We start from the raw sequence: 25113 nt of genomic DNA, 5'->3' as shown, positions 1-25113 counted from the left end.
TTCTCATTTGACCTATCCGTGTGATCAGAATCCCATTCAGAGCTCAAATCGTCACCACTGCCTTCTCCCCATTCCAAGTTAATCTGAGGCACCTCTAGCAGCCTCAAATACTGCTGGTATCCTGAACAATTCTCCAAACAAGTCTCTTCCCTATTACTCTGACCTTTAATGCACTTGTTACACTTGGAACTCCTTTTATGATCCTCAACCCCGTTGCTTCTCAAGGATTTATCTCGTTTATTTCCTTCCAATTTCAAATCACTTTTCCCATTATCTTCGCATTCAACAAGGCTACCATTTTGTAGTCTCTCAACTATACAGTTTTCTTTCTTTTCATCATTTTTATCAACTTCCTTGTAACTATCAGTCTTAACTTCCAGCTGACCCAACTTATCCTTCTCAAAATCCTGGTTATCATAATTATCCTCGGATTTCTCTTCATTATGAGTCTGTTCTTGAGACTGAGAAAGTAAGTACGAAGGTGATGGACTTCTAGAAGAGGAAGGTGAGCGACGCTCGGCGATGCTCGAAGAGAATCGCCTCGAATGTCTTCTACTCCTTGACCTCATCATCTTCCTCTGAATTAAGGACTTCCTGTCGCATTCTTCAGGTTCCATGCAATCTTCCAGTGTCGATTTTGAGCAGATCACTATCTTTGGTATCGTTATTCTGTCGTAAGTCTTTTGCATCTTTAATTAAATCAATTATCAACGACGACGAAGAATTTATTTAATGTAAGAAATCTTCCTGCGATATCTTCTAAATCTTTCTATGTAGAAATAGTTGATGCCTCACCGAAATAAATTGTTTCGAAGGTGTAACGCGATAGAGGTGTACGGTGGATACTGACTTTGAAGAGATTCATGGTTCTGTCGTATTGTCAGAGGGACAATTCCGCAGCGGAGCGATGGTTGGACGTAAACAGCGACGTGTCCCAGTTCTTCGAATCCCGAATTGGATGCTAATGAATCGCGCGTCAATGGAAATTCTCGGAGGAGGCTTTCACGCCTTCATTCAAGGAACCTTTTACCTCGTCATACCTTTCTTCTTTTTTGCTTTGGAACGTCGTCTTTTTAAATATTTCATTAACTCGCAGCTTCTTTTCAAACACTTTCAAGGATAACTCTTCTTGAGAAATCTAAAATCTTTCGGGCGAATCTTCTAATTCTGCTTAGAATTTTTCTTTGAATTCCTCAAAGATATAGCAACTCTTTCTATAAGGTTTTCTATACGGTTCTATAAGGTTATTTTTTCTTCAACCTCAAAAAGTGTAATATTCTTCTTTTAAAAAATTCCTGCGAGAAAATCCAAAAATTCTGAAAGATTGTCCTCTACAACTTCCTTCAAATCTTCCCTTAATTAAGAATTCTCTATTAAGAAGGTTCTTTCTCAAGGGTCTTTTTAGTTGGACACTTTTTCTTCAACCTCAAAAAGTGTAATATTCTTCTTTTAAAAAATTCCAGCGAGAAAATCCAAAAATTCTGAAAGATTGTCCTCTACAACTTCCTTCAAATCTTCCCTTAATTAAGAATCCTCTATTAAGAAGGCTCCTTCTCAAGGGTCTTTTTAGTTGGACACTTTTTCTTCAACCTCAAAAAGTGTAATATTCTTCTTTTAAAAAATTCCTGCGAGAAAATCCAAAAATTCTGAAAAATTGTCCCCTACAACTTCCTTCGAATCTTCCCTCAATTAAGAATTTTATTCGAATTCTTTAATTCAAAATTCTCTGCGAATTCTCGTCTAATTTAAAGGAACCTCGAGAAGAGATGATACATTTGCCAGTGTCTTAGTGATTTTCTTCGAGTCTGTAGAATTCACTGAAATAAAAAACGTTTCGACGGTCAGTGATTATCCCCGATATAACTGGTAATCATCGAGACACTTTCTCTCTTTTTTAGCCAGTCTCTATTCCGCGCGTCACGACGATGACGAACGCGCCCATGATGATCGTTCCTCAGGGCGATCGAATCGTGCCACGCGGCCCTCGGTTAATTGGCAAGCGATTCGATAACGGTAATTATCTTAATCACGAGCTGCGGTCGAATCGAAACACCTGGATCGACTGGTAGCCCCGTCGTCCACCCACGTTGTGGCCTCTTCCTCGAGACGAAGGCGAGCTGGAAAGCGAGCCGATGCGTGTGCCACTTTTTTATACCACTGCTTGTCCGTTACACGAAATTCTTCGTCTGGTCGATGCACCAATTATTCTTCAATTTAATGCTAGATTAATTTTAAACGAGATTTCCAGCTCTTCTTCGTTTCAATTAGTCCTTCTCGGTAATCTCTATTTCTTTGATCGATTTTTAATAGGATTTTGTTAATAGATTTCTACCTCTGTTTCGTTGACTCTCACGAGGAAGTGCAACAAGCTCTTATTTTTAAAATAATGACTACTTGTTTCCAATTTTATAGAAGTATCATATAGTGTATTTTGCTGTTTCTGGCGAATTCCTGGAACGATTCCAAGGAAATAATCTTTATTGTTTACAATAATAATAAACTTCAAGAAGACTTGTTCATGGCAATTGTTATTTATAAACACACAGATTTATCTTCTGTATATTTCTTCGATAATCACCTCAGTCTTTCAGAAACAATTCGTCCTTCACTCGAATCAATCGAATAAAGTCTATTTGCAATTTTATACTTCTACCAATTACAATTATGTTTATAATCGAAAAGAGAAAGAAAATTACAGTTGCAATTTTCTATTGTTTCCTGTTACGCTTTAACGTATATCTATAAACTTTCTATAAAATTATCATCCTTCGGTATCCTTTGCACCAACTTCTTATCCTTCGCATCTAGCTAATCTATGCTTCGATACTTGTCGTCTTGCTCTTTCATATATAACTGAGACTCCTTCGAGTTCTAAGAATACTTTTCATCGACCGACCATATGACGCAGTCTACGTAATTAATTAATGACGCAAATAAATCACATAATTAATTCAATCAGGTGACAGGGCAGTGTCTGAAGAGGCGGAATTATTAAACGAAGAAAACAGTTGTTTACAGAGGATTTACAGTCCAGTCACTGTGGATAAATAACCGTACGGCTACGTTTGTCGAATTTCAACGCATCTCACGAGTAATCGTCGCCGTTTACGTTCCACAATCAACCGATTATGTAATATCACTGTAAGCAAACGTGACGCTTTCCAGTCGTGATACATTCACGCAAGCGGAACGCCGTGCCGCTTCGGATTCCTCGCGTTACTCACATGCTTCTGTTCCCTCGGAGGAAGAAATTATTGTAGAATCGCGGATAATTTATTATGGATGATCATCCTCTTTCTCTCATTGATCCATTCGTTCATGACAGTGTTTACGAAGATACATCCGGATATTTTTCTTTTGCATTGATTGTATAGGAAATTCTTTGAAATCCACAGCTATATCTGGAGGTTTCCTCTTTCAAAGTATCGTAGGTATAGTAGGTGCGATAGTTTGAAGATTAAAGATATTTCTCCTCTTTATTAATCTTTTAGAATTCTTGACATTTTAAAAAATTCAAATGTTTGCGATACGTTGCTTCCAAATTGAATCTGTAGTTTTTTTAAAAACCAAAGGTTTCTTGAAAATCTTTGAAATTCTGTGAAAATATCTGTAACAAGCTCCTTCTCCAAAATGAATATAGAATTCTTCGAAATCCAAAGATCTTTTCTCTCATTAATTCTTCAGCATTTGCTGAAGCTGTTCTTTCAAATTAGACACGAAATCCTGAAAAATTCGATGAAAGTTGACTTATAACCAATCTGAATAATACCACAGATTTATTCATTATCCATTCCTTTAATATTCATGCGAATTAATGTGCAAGAAGATCATTCATTAGGAGATCACCTTTCTTGGTTGATTACTTGGAACGTCGAGATAGGATAGTGGATCGAGAGCACGTGCTTCGCCTCTATCAGCTCTTACATAAGAGGAATTATAGTGGCGTTTCTCTGGACCGTATTACCTGGTGAAAATTATCCACACGAACCTCAAGGCGCATCCGGTCGCAAATCTATGAAACCTCCGATTGTTAGTCCGATAATTGGTCTTATTTTCTCACGGATACGTGATGCAACGATCGTTCTCCAATTCTTCTTCTCTATTTATCCAAGCACGTTCGACTCATTCGTAGATCTTCGCGAGGAACGTCACAAACTTACAAAGTATCTGTTCAAAGTTAATTCGGTAAAAAAGTGTTTCAGGATCTATAAAAAGAACGTAGAAGATTTTTAATAATCTTCGAGTGTTTCAGTTCACCAAATCCTTAGATAGCTTCAATAGTTTCTTCAAGTTCTTAAAACCGTATTACCAAGATACCTTTGATAATTTATCAAGCGTGTGAAAATATCTCTCTTAGAATAAATCTCTTCGCTTAACTTCCTTCGGATCCCTCCACTTTCAAGAGCATCAACGTCTACTAACTCTTCCCTTCGTCGATGGAAATTCCAACGTACGCACTCGTCGAACGATGAATGAACAACAGGTAGCTTCGCAGCGTTTTCACTTTCTTAACAGTGTAAATCAGAATGACGTAATCCATCAGACGATCGTAGGCGAGAATCTTAAATTTCCTCCTCTGTTCCTCCACTTCCAAATGCTTCGCTATTTCTTGATTCAAATTTCAATCCAACGAACGACGAACAACAGATGAGTCTGCAACTTCTTCCCAACAGCATAATTACACTCTATTTATAGATTTTAATAATCTATTATTGAGTACACGTATACGAATATGTAAGTATATGTGCACAAGTATACAACTAAAAAACATGTAGAATTCTTTCCTTTAATTGCTTCTTCCAGATTACTCCGTTTTCACAAGCATCATCGTGTACTAATTCTTCTCTTTGCTGATTAAGACTTCGATCTACCGATCCAGCGATGAACAACGAATAACAGATCTTCTCCTACGTATACTTGACCACTGCACGTTGAATCATCGTAAATCACGAAAAACAATCAACGGTGTAAAAGCGTCTCGATATCGATCTCGAGTCAAGGTATTGCAATCTGTTTCCTGAGACCAGGAACAATATTCGCGAACGCTAGAGACGGGTGGATTTTTAATTCGTTGATGTAAGCGGTTACCGGACGAGTCAAGCAACTTTTTCTTGTTTCGAGGCGCAAATTCAGCACGGCGGCGACTCGAGGAGAGTACAGCCGACTCGACGACGATCGAAATGCGTCATCGACTAATTAACTGACGTTCGCGAGCGTCATTAGCGTAATTATCAGGAGTGGACGAAACGCTGGGGCGATCCAGAGGTCGGTGGGCCTACACGGTTCGCCGGAAGTCAACGTTCTCTAGCGTTTGCTTTGCGTTTTTATCGTTTCTATGGATAATTTTAATCCTTTCACGATCAACGTTGTATGCAGGATGGCCCGTAAACTGGCGATAGGATTTGAATACAACTGGCTGATTGTACGTGAAGGATGAAGTCGAAAGTATAGGATAAAATGTTTGCATATGACGTTTCGTTTCTGAGAAAATCGAGTTTGCAAAATTTACGAAGTATACTTGAACTTGGCCAGATACAGACTGGATATGAATAAACGATCAGCAGGAGATCATTACACGCGCGAAAATAAGTCAAAATTGTGAAATGAGATCTTTCCGTTCGAGCCGTCATTTTCCAGAAAATAATATTTCAACGTATTCCGTTAAGAACTGGTTTGGTACGCGTGCGTGCTACATTCTTAAATTTATCTTTCTCGAAAAGAAAGCATCATACAAGGAAAATTGTATTCCACGTTTTCAATTTATTTTCACATTCCGTTCAACTCCTGTCGGGATACAGCCAAGTTTAAGCATATTTGTCAAATTCTCAAACTCGACTTTCTCGATAATGAAACGTCGTATGAAAGAATTCTATTTTATATCTTCATATCGTTATTCTTCGTAGAATCACTCTGCTCGCAATTGTACCATCGGTTACGTACCACCTTGTATATTCAATATTGTATTTTAATAAGTCATTAATTAGCCAAGCCATAAATACGTCAGATGGTACTAAATTTAGTGTATTATATCTCCTCTGCAAAAACATCTGAAAAAATATTCTTTTATTATTCAAAACTAATAAAGAAGACATTTTTTCACAATCGAAGGAATAATTCGGTCCTGAAAAGACTTTCGATCACTGCTGTCGAAACTCTCCTATCTGAAGATCAATAGACTTCTTTAATTTTCTTTCAAAGTGTTCTTGATTGGAGATTCGAATTTTAGAATTATATTTAGAGAGGGTGTCTTTCAAAAGCATTGTGGATATTGAATAACATAATATTGAAACTCTCTTTCTTTAAAGATCCTTTGGGTAATTCTAAAATTATTTATAATTACGTAGAGAATAAATATTTAATTAGAAAAGAGATCGATTATTTGGAGGAAGTTTAAAATACTTAATACGTATCCTTACAAGAGAGAACAGTGTCTAAATTCTTCTTCTTTTGAGAAACTTGAAAAATCCAGTTATCGGATGAGAAGTATCTACGATGTCTGGAGAAAGAAACGAGAATGAATCGTAATGAAGATGATCGTGAAATATTTGCATATATTCGTATCCTTTTGCTTCTTATTTCTCCATTTCCATCGATTCTCTTCGTTTTCTCGCGAAAAGCTTCTTCCACATAAGTGACGCATTAAACGAGTGCAATTGATTTTAAACGAGACGTTTAATTATTCAATTTCACGTGTTCAACGATAAACGTTCGAACGATGAATTCGCGTACTCGGCGTGTCTCGTACGATTGCGTAATGATCGCGTAGAAATTGGGTCTCGCGTTCGAGCACGCGTAACGTTTATGGAAATTTTACGATATTCATAAATTCATACGCGCTTTATTATCAGGGTTAAACGCGCATTCGCTTTTTCTGTCTTTCAACCTCTCCGCTTCGTCATCTCATCGAAAGCTAATCCGCTTCGTCGTCTCTGTTTTAAAAGAAGCATCGACTAATCCTCTAAGTGTTTGGAATTCACATTCATCGATGAAGATGAGTTTGAATGGGATCTGGAATTTTTGTACGATTATACTTGTGATAGGAATTTTTCATGGATAAATGAAAATGAAAATTAGAAGAAGAACCTTTGATTATAGTTTTCCCCTTTTCCAAGTTCCATAGACCTTTGTTTCGTCGTTTCTTTTCTCGATTCGCCAACTTCGTCGCTTCTCTTTCAGGCAAAGCATCGACTAATCCTCTAACTTCTTGGAAGTCAAATTCATCGACGAAGATGAGCTTGAATGGGATCTGGAATTTTGGAATTTGTAATAGGAATTTTTCACGAATAAATAGTAGTAAGGAAAATAATAGAAGGACAGAAGTCAAAGAAGAACGTAGGATCAAGATTTTAAGAAGAAATAAGTTGGATGAATCTGATCCAAAAATAAGAGACACGCGTAGTAAAGGATTTGCTTTTAAAATAGATTATAGTCATAGATAAGAACGCGTTGGTTATCATAATGAATTGGTGAAAATAAATGTTTCTGAAAGTTTAAAAAACATTGAAAAGATTAAGCTACTTCTGCTGAAGGAATAAAAATAAGAGACTAACTGTAAGAAGGAAGATATTCTTCTAGAAGAAAAGCAAATAAAGAAGAATACGTAGTATATCTAGAAGAAAGAAAGAAGAATATTTGGAACGACGATTTGGAAGGACTTCTTCGGGAGTTTTGAAAGAAACGGAACTGAGGAAAAGCTGTATCGAAGAAGAAATAAAAAGGCGAAGAAACGAAAGCGAGAAACCCTTGACCCAGATGCTATACATTTAAAAAAATACTCGATAACGTGGTCCAAGGCTCGTACGTCGTGTAAACCACTTGGATTGGTAAAAATGGACAATTAAATGGCTATACGACGATGTCTGGATAATAAATTTTACTTGCAGACGAAAACTAATTTAAGATAAGTTCGACCTAAATAACCAACCATATAAGAAACTCCGTATATTGTGTCACTACTGTGAAAGCCGTGTTCAGAAGTTAAAAAAAAAATTATCTGTACTAAAATACTATAAGAACATGCTAAATATGGACATTATATCTATTCTACGCCTTAAAAAAAAAACTTTCGCGTCAGTAACGCTGATTTGCGTCACGAACTAGATTCAGCCCTCTCAAACTTTGCATTGAGAAAGTGAATTATGCTTTTAATTGCCACATACACCAACGCTTTCTCGCGTATCATATCATATAAATAGAATTATTATCTCAACTATAGAGAATTTCTGATTTAGGCTTGAATTCAGCCTACAAACGTTCTACTCGGAATTATACTAAAAATAACAGTAGATCCCTACTTTTATGTCAGCTAGGCGATCCAGCAACGTTTACTTCCACCTGCAGATGGAACATTTTTCCAGCTTAATTGGCCAGAACGCGACAGAATTCGACTCGACTATGTCGGCATTCCTCTTTTGAAGAAAACTAGAACGCGATCGAATGGCGATCGATTAGGTAACGTAAAAGATCGAAAAGGGAACGGCTGTTAATTGAGGCTGCACCGCCTCGTTGGGACCACCAGCCATGCTCCTTCTGCAATTGCAGAAACTCGGTGAACTTCGGAGAAAAAGTCAGCCGACAGAGGTGCAACCAGGGACTTGCAAGAATTTAGGCCTTAAGCCTCGTTCAAATTAGTCGAATGACTTCTGTTCAAGTTGTTTCAGCTGACTTCGATAGTATACCTAATAGAAAATAGAAAGGAAGTAAGTTATAGTTATGTTGGATGTATGTAGAAATGTTGATTATAATATGAATTATGCTTACGAACATGACAGAAATGTTATACATACAAAGTGTGAGCGAATATAAAGTTGAAGAGAGATTCAATTGCTTCAAAACGACAAGATCAATCCAATATCAGTATTTTATTTCAAGGCAGGAAATTGGAAGAACCTCAACCTTGTTTGATACTTGGAGGCACATTTCTAGTCAAACGAGACAATAAGTTTATATTTTAATAAAACGTTTCAAGTTGCTTGAAATCAAGTAGCTACGATACAATAAGAACGTTGAATACAGAATTCAGAGACTGTTAGGATACTTGAAGTCAAATAAATGTACAGCATCACACTGATGATGGGATTTGAAGTTTTCGAGTGGCTTGAATTTAGGTAACTTGATTCGTCTTAACGAGGACTTAGTGTTCGTCGAAGCAAACAGGATTGGTCAATCGGTTTTCTAATCGATCATCCGGCTGTCCATGGGCCTGCATTTAATTACCCGCCGAATTGTCCCTAGGCATACGAAATGAGAGTGAAACCGATATCGATTGATTACGAAATTACTTTTTCATCTATAGATCAAAGATACCTCGAGGCGACTATTATTTATTTAAGAAGAAATATCATTGATCAATGAGGCAAAATTCAATTTTATAAAATTCAATCTTACAAGAGATATGAGAATTCTTCCTTGGCTCATTTTAGTCCACTGCACGCTTATAGTAAATTGCTCCTAGTTAATTATTGGATGACTTGTGTATCAGTCCTTCTGGTTATGGTATGATTGAGAGCTGCAGAATGGCAGTGAATAGGCGGTAATTAAAAAAGGAGCGGAGACAAGCCTGGAGGGAAGAATCGATCAAGAAGAGGTCGACTGTGTCAGCTGAAGTTACGTTTATAGAAAAGTATTTGAATCACTTTCACAACTACGTATCACAGCAATAACAATAAAGGTAATACGTACAACATATTACTCAATACAAATTTGTTTATAATATTAGTCAACATAAATTTCCTTAGATCTTAGTCTTCTCACCAGTATACATATAACTATAGTATTTAACATAAATCTTTGTGTTAAAAGAATTTCCATAAATTTCTGAAAGTTGCATCTTGCTGCAAAAAATTATACAATATTCTTGCTCCTTATAGACCAATTTACTAATTGTAATTTTTATCTTAAGGATCTCAAAAGAACCTGTTCCTAAAAGACATACCTTTTTCCTATCAACCACTAAAGGACTCCTTTGATAATCATCGACGATTCCCAACAAGCAGTCGTCGCATCTGCAATAAAGATTCCCACTGGAGGCCGAATCGCTAGATAGAAATGAATTATAGGTGCTGGCACTATTTTGACTGTCCATGGAATCTGTCCTTCTTAAAAGGAAATTCTTCTTCTTCCCTCCTAGTCGGGCATCAGTCTCACGATCATCTTCGTGAAAATTTTGCTTCTCGATTTTCGCCAGAAGAATCTGTTCCATCAGGTTCAGTGTCGGTGGTGTGAATAACGTAGGCGATACCGGCGTCATCGAAGCCTCTTCTTTCAAATTCTCGGCTTCGTTCTTCTTTTCTCGATCCATATTAATGCCTCGCGGTGATCTATGTTGCTCATAAGTTCACTTCGCTCGGACTAATCTGCAGGCCTTCAAATATCTTCACAATTCAGATTTCTCTTGCTTTTTTGTCGCACACATGCACGCCGGTTGAAGAGAGAAAGATTATATCTCTTAGTTTCAAGTTTCGAAGTTGCACTCTGAATTCTAGAACTAAAAGTTTCTTAGATACTAAATCTTTGTAAAGCGAACATTCAGTAGATTCGAAGTACACTGGATTCTCTTTAATCCTAAATTATTTGGATCCTGAGTCTTTCGTAGTCCTATATCGTTTGGAATCTGGATCTTCCCTAATTCCAAATTCTCATTTCGATTCTACATTCTCTTAAATCCAAGATTATTTGGATATCGTTGAATTTTAAATCCCATAGCTTCCTGATTCCTTTGAAACAAATGAATAAATCTTCCAGACTTTAGGTCCTCTTGTACTTGGAATTCCTTGGCTCTCTTAAATTACAAATTCCTCGGATCTTCAATTCTTTCCATTCTCTGCATCTTCCATGCTATAGATCTTCCTGATCCTGCTCCAAAGAATTAAAAATCCAATCTCCTTCTAACTTCGGGGTCCCCTTACATCTATAATTCTCTACTTCTTGATAATTGAGAAGAAAGGATAAGAATATATAAATATACTTCAGGACACTGGTAACAGACTGGTAGAGCTATTGATCTAATCACAGTACCGCACCATTTATCCTGGGAGACAGCAGCCTTAGTCACGGTTAAACGTTTCATTAATCCACACCACGAACCAGTTCACATCAGGTGAACAATGACTAGTCCGATCCCTTTCACCATTCTGTCATTCACGACCACCTGCCAACTTTTGTCACCGACCTGTTGTAGTATTTCTTCTCTCTAATGATACATCTCATCGTCGACCTTGACGCGACCAAGGCTTTGATTAGTGCCGCGTGAGAGTCACTACGAAGATCAGTTTCTACCAGACTGTTATTCATCGCAATCGAGACTCTACTAAACTCTGGACAACCAAACAACTCTGAACAACTATTGAATTACAAAATGTCGCCGTAACTCGATACGTCTTTTACATAACATGACTCGATTAAACGCAATTAAAAGGAATATTCGAGAAAAAAGAAACTTCAAAAGCTGCAAAGAAGAAGAGACCTCCGGAGAAGACTGAATTTAATCCTTTCACGCTTGAGCGAATTTGCTACGCATAACTTTAGCAAATTATTAGCTAACCGAGCGGCAAATGTATATGAAGACGATACAGCAAAAGCAAGATAAATATACATTTGTCGGTTTTCTGATTTTTATATCGCTTTATGTTTTAACAGGACTTATTGTTGAAAAGGAAATCGATTTACTTTACTATGCGCAAAGATATGTTAATTTTTAAAAAATAAGTAACAAATCCAAGGAGTTTTCTATAAAATTAATATTGTGGAATGACTAGCGTTCTGACAATCTGTATTGTAAAATATTCATCACAGTATATCGAATTGAAAAATTGTCTTTCTATAAAAAACAGAAGATGTGACTTATCATATTTCTTCGCAGAAGTCTTCATTTGTCTTCGGTAAAACTGGCTTTGATTTCAATGCCTTGTGTCTTCGTCCGAACACATGTGTCTCCGTTATTGATAATTATTACAGAAACAATCCTCCTTACGAAATAAGCGAAGTTCAATGTTGAAAACCCTGCTTCGTCAAGTGCAATTTTACTTTAAGGTTTCTCTTCCTCCTGAGAATTCTCTGGGAATTGTTTTCAAGTTATTGACAGAAGAATATCCAATAACTACTATTGATATCAATGACGACTTTACTTAACAATGAATTAGAAGAATAAAAGAAAAGCACGAGGACATGGAGGATCGGGAACAGCGTGCTCGAGGCAGCCCCGGTTGCACAGTTTTCCTCTACTGACCCGAATTGACCGCTTCCTGTTACAGTAGTCTCCATGATATAGCGTGGTTCTAAATTGAAGCTCCGATTCATGCGGTATCGCTCACGGCCGCTCACAGTATTCTGCTCATTTTAGTGGGGACTGAATCAAGGCTAAGGTACAGGTCATGATATCCTAACAGAAGTCTCTCCTCCCTATCAATTAAAAAACGATACAAAGGCATAAAATAGAATTTCTAGCAATTAAATCAAGAGAAACGTTCTAGGGATAGAAGAATTCGATAAAAGAACATTAAAGAGAAAATTTCAGTGAAGAAAAACATACAGAATAATGGCATCAGAAGCAACGTCAATAGTAGAGAAAACAAACGCCATAAAAGAGATAATTTGCAAGAGTTACAAATAGTGTTTAACTTCCTCTTCGTTTCGAAGAAAATTACGCTTGTTTTCGTCGCCAGTGTTCGGATGAATCGACTAGGTGAATCGGCTGGACAGGAAACGAAAGGTGTATAGTTACATCCTCTCGTTACCGTCCTCTTGCGTAATGAGCCAGTATTCGATTCGCTGATTGACGTAATAATGTGTTTGTCTAGCTCCTCGACACCGCAAATATCTGTCTATCTCGCTTCGAATGGAAAAGACTTGATTTCTCGAATTCTCGGCACGTGTGATCATAGATGATACTTGAAATCACTTGAGACACTGATGCACGAGGATTTCGAGAAACGAACGGATACAAAGGAATTCGATCAATTGATCAACATTCTAGAATTCGTAAGATGAACTGGGATAGAGATCCATCGAATTTTCTTCCGCTTCAACGTTAATCTTTAATAGTAAAGAAAACCGAAGATACGAAAGCTAAATTACAAATGATAATTTGACTTGATTAAAAGACATTTTGCATACTACGATAAAAACACAGAAACAGCTAAATCAAGAATATAGGATGTGATCTCTCTGATCCGAGCTCTTTGACTTTCCCGATGTTGTCCATAATATTAATCATTCGCTTGATTGTTTTGTTACGCTTTTTTGTGTGCTTAGAAACCGATTGCACGATGTTGAACTATTATAATATTGGTTTCTGCCAAACTACGTCATTTGATGGCCATAAAACTTCCTTGCGAATTATACTTTAAAATATTAGACAAACTGTCATCTCCTCGTTCGTCGAATAAGATGAATAATCGCTAAACCTCCAAATAAAAGTTTAAATGCCACATACGAAAGTAAAAAAAGGAAAATAGAAATAGAAGATAAGTATTATCGCGTGCCTTGATATGGAAACGTCGCAATTGGCGACTCTCCTATCAAGCCAACTGATGATAATTCGATCGAACAAACGATTAAGGTTTGTCTGGTGATTTCTAATCTAACATAAAGATGGATAAGGAACAGTGTAGAACAGCTGTTCAATAAATATCCACTCACGTCGACGAACGGATAACTATCAAAGAGAAAACTATTCAAAACCGTGAGTTACCATTAAAGGAATTCGATGGCCATTTGATACATGCAAAATGACGTTCCACTTGAACGTACTAGTTTAGATCTGTACGAATCTTCTATTATCCAAATGACGATGAGTTTCTTTGTTGATATCTTCATAATGATAAGGACAACAAATCATTTGATTTTGTCGCTGTTATCATTTTCTAAGAGGCAATATTTGGAGTTTGTTGTTGTCAACAAGGATCACGTGCGTTCCTATTTCTGGGAAAGGAAAATATAATAAGAAAAGATCGTTCATGATTTGGGTTTGGATAGATAGAGATATAATGATTCTTACATGAATTTCACAACTTTTACGATATCTTCCATTTATACCAATAATGCCACTCTTCTCTTCTTCTTGTAGAACACATTTCTGTATGAAGAATAAAAAGTCAAAAGAAGAGTAATTGTTTAGGTACGTTTGTGGGGACAATCCTATTCCATATGAAATTCCAAGGGGAATTCTTCAAGTAAAGGGAAATTCCAGCAATAAAAAAGCTTTGCTTGAGCAAAAGAAAATGAAAATCAAACCAGGAGATGCTCAATGTCTGTAGGTATTAAAACCAAATTATAAAAATCAAATTTCAAATGTAGAAAATCTATAATTGGTATAGTAAGTTATTAATCAAGAAAGGAAGATGTAACAAAAAGGAGGAAAGAAATGAAATTGATCTTCGACAAACAGTAAGTTACCGATCAAAGCAGATGAATGAATTCGAAAAAAAGAAGAGAAGAGAAATGAAAAAAGGATCAAGACAGGTGAGTTGTGAGCGTATATGATTTACTTTCCCTCGTGGAAAGGTCAAGCTACGGTTTCGCGACCGGAGGCAGGACGAACTATCGCCTTTTTCGGGTCAGCTCGCGAGAAGCAGTGAATGTTTCGAAAGCGACAGGCGGCTGCAGAATTTACAAGCGCTCGCGATATTATTTTCAGTCACGGCTACCGAGATGTTTTATTCATAACGCGTTTGACACAGTCTCTGCGCCCGCACGGATTTTTTTTTCAATCGGACGGATCTCTCGTGGCCGTCTTCCCTATCTTCGATACATTTCTGATATCCACGTCGATAAAACAACAGTCTGATAACGTTCTCATCGGTGATTATTCAGAAGATTTGACAACTGGCTCCATTAATCAATAATATAGGATTCCAATGAGATTCCGGAGGATTCTGCAAGGAATTAAAAGTGCGAAATTTAAAAACTATTGTCTAATAGCTTGGAAATGAAGTAATTTCGAAGGATATAGAAATAAGTTTTTGTGGAAATTTAAAGATAAAAATAATATTCGCTAGACTCAGTTTAGAAATTTTTGAAGTTCTAGTTAGTTGTTTCTTTAAAAAATCTTCTTGAAGAAGAGATGGCTCGAGGGATTTCTCAGACATTGAATTATTAATTATAGCCAGCTTGACCGTATCATAGACATCTGAAATAAGAACCAAGAATAAATAAACATTGGCCTTTATCTGTTCTTATCTCCTTCTGGATCAATTCATGGATTTACATGACTGGACAATATTCGTCTATTCCGTAACAGTTAAATATCACTGAATTCTTCTACTCGTTTTTCTGGGTCACCTTCCACGTAGAAAGTGTGACAGATACAGGTGCCGCATTAGAATTAGACTCGGTACTCAATAAATATACAATTCCTATATTTTACAAAAACATTCAACAAATTTTAGTATATCTTTCAATTATATATGGTCGAAGATACTTTTCTGAATTTCACACGATATAAATCATACAAATTGTAAAAGGCTTTTCGCAAATACCTTGTGACAATCGTGATCGATATTCCTAGGAAAAATTTCCTTAAAGCTGATGTTTATCTCATCTGCAGGATTGACTCTCAGCGAATGTACAGAATATTTTCCACACTTCACGTTTCCACAACGTCGAAAGAGTTTCCTCGCGTGTGAAAATATACGAATACAACTATTGCCGCACAGAATCTTCATTGTAAACAAGAAATACGCTGGTTCGCATAACTGGTTCCGTAGCTCGTAAATAAGAAACTGACTGTGTGCTTGACATCGATTGCAAGACTGTGAACACGTTGCATGGTTTTATCGCGTGGCAATTTTTCGATAATTTTTTTGATTCGCCGAACACCTTCTGAGAACTAGATTCTTATCAGATGACAAGAGATCGCGGTGTCTAGCGCGAACAATATAAACTACTAAGCTTTGTTGAGTGACAACTGAATGAAAAACCTATACAAATAAACCTTTATCTTTGTTGTTTCTTTTTCCTGAGAACCACTTGTCTTAAAAACAATCGTCCTGCTCTGGAGTAAAAGATAACACAACGAGTAATTGGACAACTTTGTTGTTCCCCGCTTCTAAACGTACAACTTGTAAAGAAAAGTTCTCGTTACATAAACGAAGAACGATTTTAGTAGCTGTCAGAAATTGGAAAGATTGTAATTAAAGAGGTTTATGTCTATAAAATACATTCTTACAGAAAAGACCTCCAGAGTCTCAACAATCCAATAAAGTTCTCAAAAACGATGAATAGCGCAGACAGAAAATGATCTTCGTCTCCCACCCGTACAAGTATACTGTACCATGTGGCGCGTTAAAAATATCCAAAATGCCTCCTACTTGATTTCATCAGGCTCACATATACACACGCGATATCTTAGGTTTATTTAAACTCCTCCTGCTTGAAACGCATCCTCTCCTATGTACTCATCGAAACAATAAACTGCTGCTTCACTTTCACTGGAATTCTATTTTTCCTGCTTCTCTTGTGTCACTTTGCGACTTCAGAAACTCGCTGGACGCTTCTTTCTGTAATTACAAACTTTTCAGAAAATAGAACGAAGGCAAAGCAATATTTATGAGCCATTAGCGATGACGACTCTGTTTCGAATCTCGTGGATGAAATCGCGCGCCTCACACTCTGACGATGATAATCAGTATAGCAAGTATACCGCGGCTGACACTGGCCGATAGAACCCTTGGAAACCGACGCTACCGACTGACTAACCGCTATCACTGATTCCAACTGAGCTGACTGACTGTCTGATCCCTGTTACCGCGGCCAGTCGAATGCTGGCTGCCTGGAGAGATATCTTGCACCTTTACAGCTGAATGCACGCCAGCACAGAATAGAACGATATTTAAAAGTAAAAGTTCCGTGCCGGTTCTTTGAACACCTTCGGGATGCGTTGTCTTCTTTGTGATTCTCGACGACGAAGATCTTGTGAAGGAAATTGAAGATACGTTTAGTGGAAAATAAAATTACTGAAGAGATCGCAGGTGTAACATGAGAGTTTAGAAGAAATATCTTCGAAGAACTGTATGATTGTTTAGAAAGTTTGATTTAAATCGGGAGTGTAGATTTATGTAATAAACAGATCCAGTTTCTTGTCTAAACGATGAATCTTCCACGTGCTCGAGGAAAGGTGTTTATGAACCGTGGTGTTTATGAACCGTGGATTTTTACATCAATGTTGGTGTTTTTAGAACATCGTTTTTTTTAAATACCAGTTGAATCATGAAAAACATCTCGGTAGAACATCTACGAATGTTCTTGTATTGACCCAGTAACTTTGTCCAATATGAATTCTTCGAGATAAATTTAGTAAAGTATTTAATTACATTGAATACCTTGCAGATAATTTTACATTCCTAGAAATCGTAAGAATTTTATATGTCTACAATTTTATAAACAGGGAATGAGGAAAATAGTGACTATAAGAGATACGTTCCATTCGACTATGTCTTGGCATAGAGCGAACATCGATTGCACCTACGCAAAGAATGCACAAAGCGAGCGTACACGTGCATAACACGGTTTGTAAACTCGATGATCCGTATGTTGAATGAGTAGGTAGATAAAGATAAGTATGCACATTTGTACGTACAAAGGAAAGGCATGCATAACAGATTCCAAGAGAAAAGAACGCGTAAAAGAACGTTTCTCCAGCTGCCACATTCTTGCGTCCTTCGTCGACAGGAATAACAATTTGTAATCATCGAAGATGCCACGCTTTACTTATCTTCGAAAATATATCGATTTCCTAAAAATATTTCAAATTCTTTATCTCTCTTACGGCAGAACAATCAATCCTCTCAACAAAGTTCAAAAAAAGGAAGAAAAAGGAGACAAATGCAGATTAAAAACAGGAGAATGAAATATTGTTGAAGAGATATAAACAAATGGAAAAAGTTGATGTCTGTGCAGGCACATTGTCAGTTCATTAAAGTTTCCTACATACTGAGACGAATTCCATTCCTCTCGACGAATGAATAGTCCGTTTGTTCGCAAACTGGAGCACAAGAAGCATGGCGTTGCGTAAGATAAATTACGTGTTTGTTCACAGAAACGACAATGTATTGGTAGTGATGATGTGTCGCGAAAAACATAGTCTTTTTCCTTCGGTCTAACATTGAAATATTTATACACCTGGAATGGAAGTATGTCAAAATGACGAAGATAGAACAATGGGTTTCCATAAATTCTATTTATTGATTTTTCACTTTTTCTCTTCTGCAATTTATATTTTTCGCAAAACAGCTCCAACTATTGGTATATAACGTACAACCTTCTTTAAAAATCAGTTATGGCGTAGAAACAAATTTAAAATCGGGCATCATTTTGTTTCTTGAAGTAGTACAATATTGTGTGTTTATCAGAACATTAAGATGAAAAATAAGTTTTAAATACTAGCACTCACCTTGGAGGACTTGATCGGTTGTAATTCAGCGACGTCAGATTCGTCTCCACTAAGGCTAGATGTAGTGGAACAGTCTGAGATTTTTCGTGCTGGTGGAATGTTCAATAAGCCAACTTTTATATCTTCTTGCAACTCTGAAGAGTTCTGTGGCATGTACTGTGTAAACTGCGTGTTGAGCTTGGAATAGTAGGAGTCAGTGGAATCCAGGCAAGAATTTCTTCTATTTCCAGTCTCATTGAGGTTTCTAAACAGAATATTCATTAGTAAAGCATCGATTATGTTAAAGAAGAATGAAGAATTTAAGAAATAAATACCTTACAGCAACAGCATTTATAGAGTCAAGACACAAACAGCAAGAGTCCGAATGTCGTCTACTACGGCAGACTTGTAGGAACTGAGTATCTAAAGATTCACGTATTTCATCACAATCCAAGCAAGAGCAGCTGCTTGCTTGGCTAGGAGTGCCACTAATCCCTTCATATTTTTCAAGATCAAGATCATTCCTCTCTAGTTTTTCATCTAAATAAGAATAATCAGAGTAATCACTAACAACTACGCTGGGTGTTCTCCAATATCTAGGTCTTCCCTCATTATGCTCAGTCTCGCTTCCCTCCACCATATTTGTACTATCCCATCCTGCAAAAAATGTTTCATAATTACTTTAATTTTTGAAAACAATTCCCCATCCTATCTTATAAAAAATTATTTATCAAAAAATAAACTAAATTTCATTTGTAAAATATTCAGAATTCTAGCTTTATATTAAATACTTCAATTTCTTCAAATTTCATATAATGGAATCTAGAAAATCTAGATGGAAGAAAAGATAGTCATGAAAAAAATATCAAATAAATTCTTAGAATTCCTTTTCATAATCACAATATGAATTCTATATGATTCAATCGTGTGAATTGGCTAAAAAGTTATAAATAAACTGTTGCAAATGTTAACACAATGTTGAAGTTTAATGGATTAATAGAATTCAATAACATAAACTGACTAAAAACAAAAAATGACAAATGTAATATTACAAATGTTAACACAGTTTTACTCCTCAATAAGTTAAATTAAATTAACATAACAATCAATCATAACATCATAGATTTATCGCCAATTTTCAAAAGGCAGAACTTTCAAAAAATGTTAACTATACCGCCATTAGGAGAGAAACACAACGGGTCAACAGAACAGAACGAATAACACGTAAGACGATGCGAGAAAAAAGAAGGAAAGGAACGATGATGTCATTGACACAGCACGCGTGGTCAGGATCGTGTTTTCAACTGATTCTCCCCTCTCCATTGTCTTCGTGAGAGAGCAACTGGTGGCATGATTCCATCCCCCTCACCTTTTATTTGGTCCTCGTCGCTGAGCACCGCACTATCGGAGCTGCAACATCTAGTAACCCGTAGTTTGTGTCGTTTCTGTTGGTGAGTAGTCAGAGATGTGTCCTCGTCACTGGCTGCGGCCGAATCGAGGCTCCAGCATCGGGCCATCGATCCTCTTCTTCGATCCGTGTCCGTTTCAATACCTTCGTCGCTCTGTGGACTCTTGCTCAGGGATCTAACAACTGGCATTCTCACCGTGTCGAACTCGTCATAGGTTTCGTTCTCTTCTATAGGGTCGACGATACCCTCCAGGGCGTTCTGTTGCTTCTTTGACTTCATCGTGACCCCCTTGTTCTTCTCACCGAGCACTCGTTCCAAGCTTTGAACCAAGTCACATACCGACGAGCCGGCGTCACTCTCGGCGACGTACTGATTCTCCACGATGCCTACGCGTCGTTTTCGCGACGTCTGTACCGCGTTCGAGGACGATAAATCCACGTTCTGCTTCGAAGATCGACGCTCCACTTCCGATTTCTCACCGCTGAGGAAATTATTCTTCGAACATCCCTAACAAAGTAAATAAATATATACATATACGTATATATTATATATGTGTATGTACATAATTGATATATCGGAATATTCCTAGAAAAGCCACGTTTAATAAAACACAATATATTATATATCGATTGATTCTTTTTAATGCGCGCGTAGATTATGGAAACAAAATTATTTTGCGGAAAGTTGTTATCAAGAATATAAATTAGATTTATTTTAATTTAATTTAAATTTAAGATATTTTGATATTTCATTGGCTCTACAATGATTACTACGAACGACTACTATGATTATGTTGGTAAAATTTGGAACCAATCTGAAAATGTAAAAAATTAGTTAACAAAGTAACTCGAGTGTATACAATACGAAGATTATTACGGCGAAATAATTTTGGTTTCTATGATTTACTTCTTTAAACGAATCAATTGATATATAAGTTGTCTCAGGAATCATATATGAAAAACACATCGAAAATATAGAGTAACATTTGTTCATACCACGCTTCGTCTTTAATAAAATTAAATTTGAAAAGTTGTTTAGTATATGCGAATTTGGCGAATTACCGAATGAACGTGAGGAAACAGGATCGACAAGAAATGATTGTACATGCGAAAATAAGTGAAAAATGTAGAATAAAGCTGTTATGTTTAAGATCTCATTTCCAAGAAGATAGTGTTTGAACGTGTTTAGTTAAGGATTAGCCTGAGACACTGCGTTCTTGATAAACTTTCAAATTTTGTTTTCTCGAGAACTGAGCGTCCTGTAGATAAATTTTATTCTACATTTTCGATTAATTTTCACACCTAGAATAACTTCCTGCCGCTTATTTAGTTCTGTCCAGCTCGAAATTAATTAAATTCAAGTATAATGACAAATTTTCAAACTCAATTTACTCCAAAACGAACTATCATATGAACAAATTGTATTCTATATGTTCGAGTTACTTATTCATCTCCTTGCCGATTGTGCCATGAATACTGGGACACCCTGTATAATATACAGGACGGTCCGTAATTCATGGTATAAATTGGGTCAGTGGGATTCTATAGCTTAAAATCAAAAATAATAAAATTAAAATTGCAAATCAAATTTGAAAATTTCCCTTAACACAAATACCGTCTTAATTCTTGACTAACACTTTCCAATTCTACTTTCTCCAAGAAGAAGCATTAAATGACAAAATTTTACTGTATATTTTCATTTTTATTTGCGTATGCAGAATAACCTTCTGTCATTTGTTTATTCCTGTCTAGCCGAAAATTGGTCAACTTCACATATACCAAACAAACTCTTAATTTCAATTTTCTCGAAAACAAAGCCGTCAAAACAATTTCCTTATCCTTGATTTTCATTTTATTTTGCACCATAGAATCTACCTGACGCCATTTGTACCATGAATTACGGACCACCCTGTATGTATATGTTGTATGTATTTGGTGAAACGTGGCTTTGCTATATAGGAATATACCTTGTTCTTCGCTTCGGTGTAGTCTCGTCCTCGTAGCAGCTGTTTTAATTGTGTCGCTTCAGGAGTTAAGGAAGATTGAACCTCACATCGACTACTTCGCCGAGGATACGTGCATTGTCTCAAAGGCTCTCGGTTGCTTGATGTTCGATTTGAAATACAGGAGACGCATCGCGCACTGATTCTAAACCAATCGCGGCCACGGCGCCGACGATAGTAGAGGTCGCCATGTTCGTTTCCGTGAACCACGTGAGAGATAGATGGGAAACGTAGCTTGATCAACTGACCCGGTTTGAATAATCGGCTGCAATTCGATTTAAAAGAACTCCTGTTATGATCTTCCGAATTGTCTTTCTTTTCATTCTTCCTTTCACTTTTTTTTCCATTTTTAAGTAGATCATTATGAATTGAGAAGATTTGATCTTCGTCGATGTTCGATATGTAGGTTAAGTTCATGATCTTCGGAAAATTCACCCTTTTCTTTGGTGGATGATTTATCAAATTGCTCCCGATGCTGCTTCGCAATCGGCCTGCGATGACGACATCGTTCGACGAGATCGCCTGACTAGAACATGAATGAGAGAACATATGATTCGAAATTGGAATGCAGGGAAATTCATGGAACGATCTGAATTCTTATGATGACCTAGACTGCACATATTCATGCAATTTCATATTTTTATGAGCTTAATCAAAGGATTGGAATTTAAGTAGATACACAATATCACAAATCACAATAAGTGCTCTACATTGAATATATTTTTGCATATTATATGTGTTCTATAGATCTTTTGAATTTTTAATTTCCTAAAAACGCATAAACATCCACAATTTAAATGGTGAGTGTTTGTAAAGTATGATAATTCAATCGTTAAAGATAATAACACATTAAAGCCCAATATTGCGGTAATATTTTATTCGTAATTTTTTTTTTTTTTTTTGTAATCAATTTACCTCGTCGTCTTTTATTTTTTAACGTTCTAGTTATGAAATATTTCTATTTCTATTCCTATTTCAATTCATATTTCTATTCCTGATTCTGTGTCTTCCACTTAAATTTGTTATGAAACTGATCCTTAATGGATTAACGGAAAAACAATCTCATAAATTCATGAAAGAATTCAATAGATTTTCAAATATGAAAGATGGCATTTGAATTATTTATTCAATGGGTATCATTTCATCCTACACGTCGGCGTCCATGAAGAAATATCACTATAAACCACCTTTATGACAGTATATTACAAACGACATAAATTTTTGTTATACTAACACTGTCACTACAAGCTCTTATCTAATCTTGGAATTATAGTTACACATAGTGCTATTCCCCATATGGGACGGTAACTGTGATTCTATTTTGATATACTATGTACATATACATATTATGAGCCATACAGAGCCACAAAAGAGTGACGATATTATAAGTACATGTGTATTACTATTTGTATACTTGTATGGAAAACAGTTATGTATATATTACATGTATTATATAGAACATCTTGAAATTTGAAATTAATCTGAAAATGTATTTATTGCAAGCAAACATTTAATAAAAAAATTGTCTTAAACTATATAACAAGTATTAAAGACAATCTTGTTGAATGTCATCGTTTATTAATACATAATCGACTGTTTAAATAATTTTGTAATCTAGAACAGATACAATATATACATACAAGTTTTCTATGGTGAATGTTCAAATATCAAAATAAATTCGAAATTTTCCAAAAAAGGGCCAAAACATCAATGATATATTTGTTTCTATGTGAAAGTGATTTTTTGCAAAACGAAGAATTGCTGAAAAAGATGAGTCAAGGATCGTATATCCGGGTCGAAGAAATGCGGAGGGAAAGATGCGTGGAAGGTATGCCAGGGTTGCTTCTTGCTTCTCCGATTGACGTCATAAGTGCGTCATTGGAAGCAAAGAAACAAGAAAGTGCGATTGAATGATCGCGGTTGCAGCAACCGTCGCGCGTACCGCTCGGTATCGTTTGATTCTTTCTCTTTCTCGACAAACGGTCCATTATCTCGTCAGTTCAAGTGCCCCTTGGCCACTTGAGCCTATCTGTGCTGCGACCGTTTCGTTCGACTCTCTTGTTCATTGTGCGAAATAACCGTGCACACTGCAACGAGCGTAATATAATGTACATTTTTTCTCTTTTCTATTGTCTCTGTCTTGTTTTTTTAATATCGCCCACGCGTTGTTTTCTATCGGCCGGGAGTGCCCGCTAATTACACACAGGCGGCAGTATGTCCAGGGGAAGATAAGATTACGACACAGGATCCTCGGTATTATTTTTTTTTTCTCCATCAGGGGAAACGAGATGTAAAATACGTAAACATAATTACAAGGTCTGGAAAAATATCAAGTTTAAGAGTATCGAGTAATATTTTCCCAGTTTGTTTTTCTTAATTCATGTTCATCGATTTGACATTGTATTAGGACGGATGGTGTTTAATAAATAGAGAGATAGAGAATATATTTGTAAACATCGTTTTCGATGCATGTCATTACTGAAAGAAGGGGATGTCGTTTTAATAATTTTTGTTTGATTTTCATATTTTATTGGGACAAAGGAAAAGTCGATGATGTAGGAAGAAATTGCATAATTTCTATTTAGGAAGTCGAAGATGACACGACTGATAGAAGGTTATAGCCAAGCCTACTAGCCGGGCTCATATTTGTGACGAAATCAGGTCAGTGTCGGTCCAAGGCTAATGACTCGTACGTCCTAAATAGGTAATAACATATATCATGTGCCCGCATTAATTTCCAGATGAATAATGTTTAGGAAACAATTTGAGGAATTTACTATTGAATCGAAAATGTTTTACTCTAACAATGGAGTGGCAATAAGAATTATTAGAAAATATTCATGCAAAATGCATATTGTTACAAACATGCGTAGAATAGAGAGAGATATTTATCATTCTAAATTTTTTATTTCACTGTACAATTCTTACCTGTCCATATTGATGTCGTGTTCTGCATTTTATTCCAGATTGGTAATATAAAATAATTTTATAAACAATTATTATAAAAAATTTGTAAATGCAACAAAGAGTTTTTTTTACAAGAAAACAAAAAAGGAAATTTATTGTATTTAATTTTGGACACGTTTACGTCACGAAACAACCTAACTTTTAAACTAAAGTCTGAAAAATTTGACCAAACATTCTTTATGTTCATTGTTGCTCGCTATCCACGGATAATAATTTCTGATTGTAATAATTGAGAAAAGCCATGTATGCAATGATTGTACGTCAATCGTAGCTGATGGCCGACTGAACTCGAGATTTGAACTTGACCATACCGCGGAGACCACCTATACTCGAGTTCCTGTGTAAAAGGAGGGGATTCATTGCATTGA

The 25113-nt window shown here is 36.3% G+C and overlaps 1 protein-coding gene and 1 long non-coding RNA gene across 2 annotated transcripts in view; one reads left to right on the top strand and one right to left on the bottom strand.

The window, feature by feature from the left end:
• LOC126863461 (uncharacterized) overlaps positions 1–25113 on the bottom strand; it is a 27493-nt gene extending 2380 nt beyond the window's left edge. Inside the window, exons 1-5 of the mRNA XM_050613664.1 lie at positions 24707–25113; positions 21743–22304; positions 19737–20283; positions 18703–19024; positions 18389–18632 (exon numbers count right to left, since the gene is read on the bottom strand). Of these exons, the coding sequence (XP_050469621.1) occupies positions 18389–18632; positions 18703–19024; positions 19737–20283; positions 21743–22304; positions 24707–24714 (1683 nt within the window). The 5' untranslated portion in view covers positions 24715–25113. The remainder of the gene's footprint in view (positions 1–18388; positions 18633–18702; positions 19025–19736; positions 20284–21742; positions 22305–24706) is intronic.
• LOC126863537 (uncharacterized) lies at positions 12227–18367 on the top strand. Its single transcript, XR_007688898.1, has 2 exons — positions 12227–17292; positions 17384–18367. It is a non-coding gene; the product is annotated as an uncharacterized LOC126863537 (long non-coding RNA).

This window comes from Bombus huntii, chromosome 3, assembly GCF_024542735.1.
Source record: "Bombus huntii isolate Logan2020A chromosome 3, iyBomHunt1.1, whole genome shotgun sequence".
Lineage (NCBI taxonomy): Eukaryota > Metazoa > Arthropoda > Insecta > Hymenoptera > Apidae > Bombus > Bombus huntii.
The sequence above is the reverse complement of the archived record's forward strand: the minus strand, read 5'-3'. Positions and strand labels throughout refer to the sequence as shown.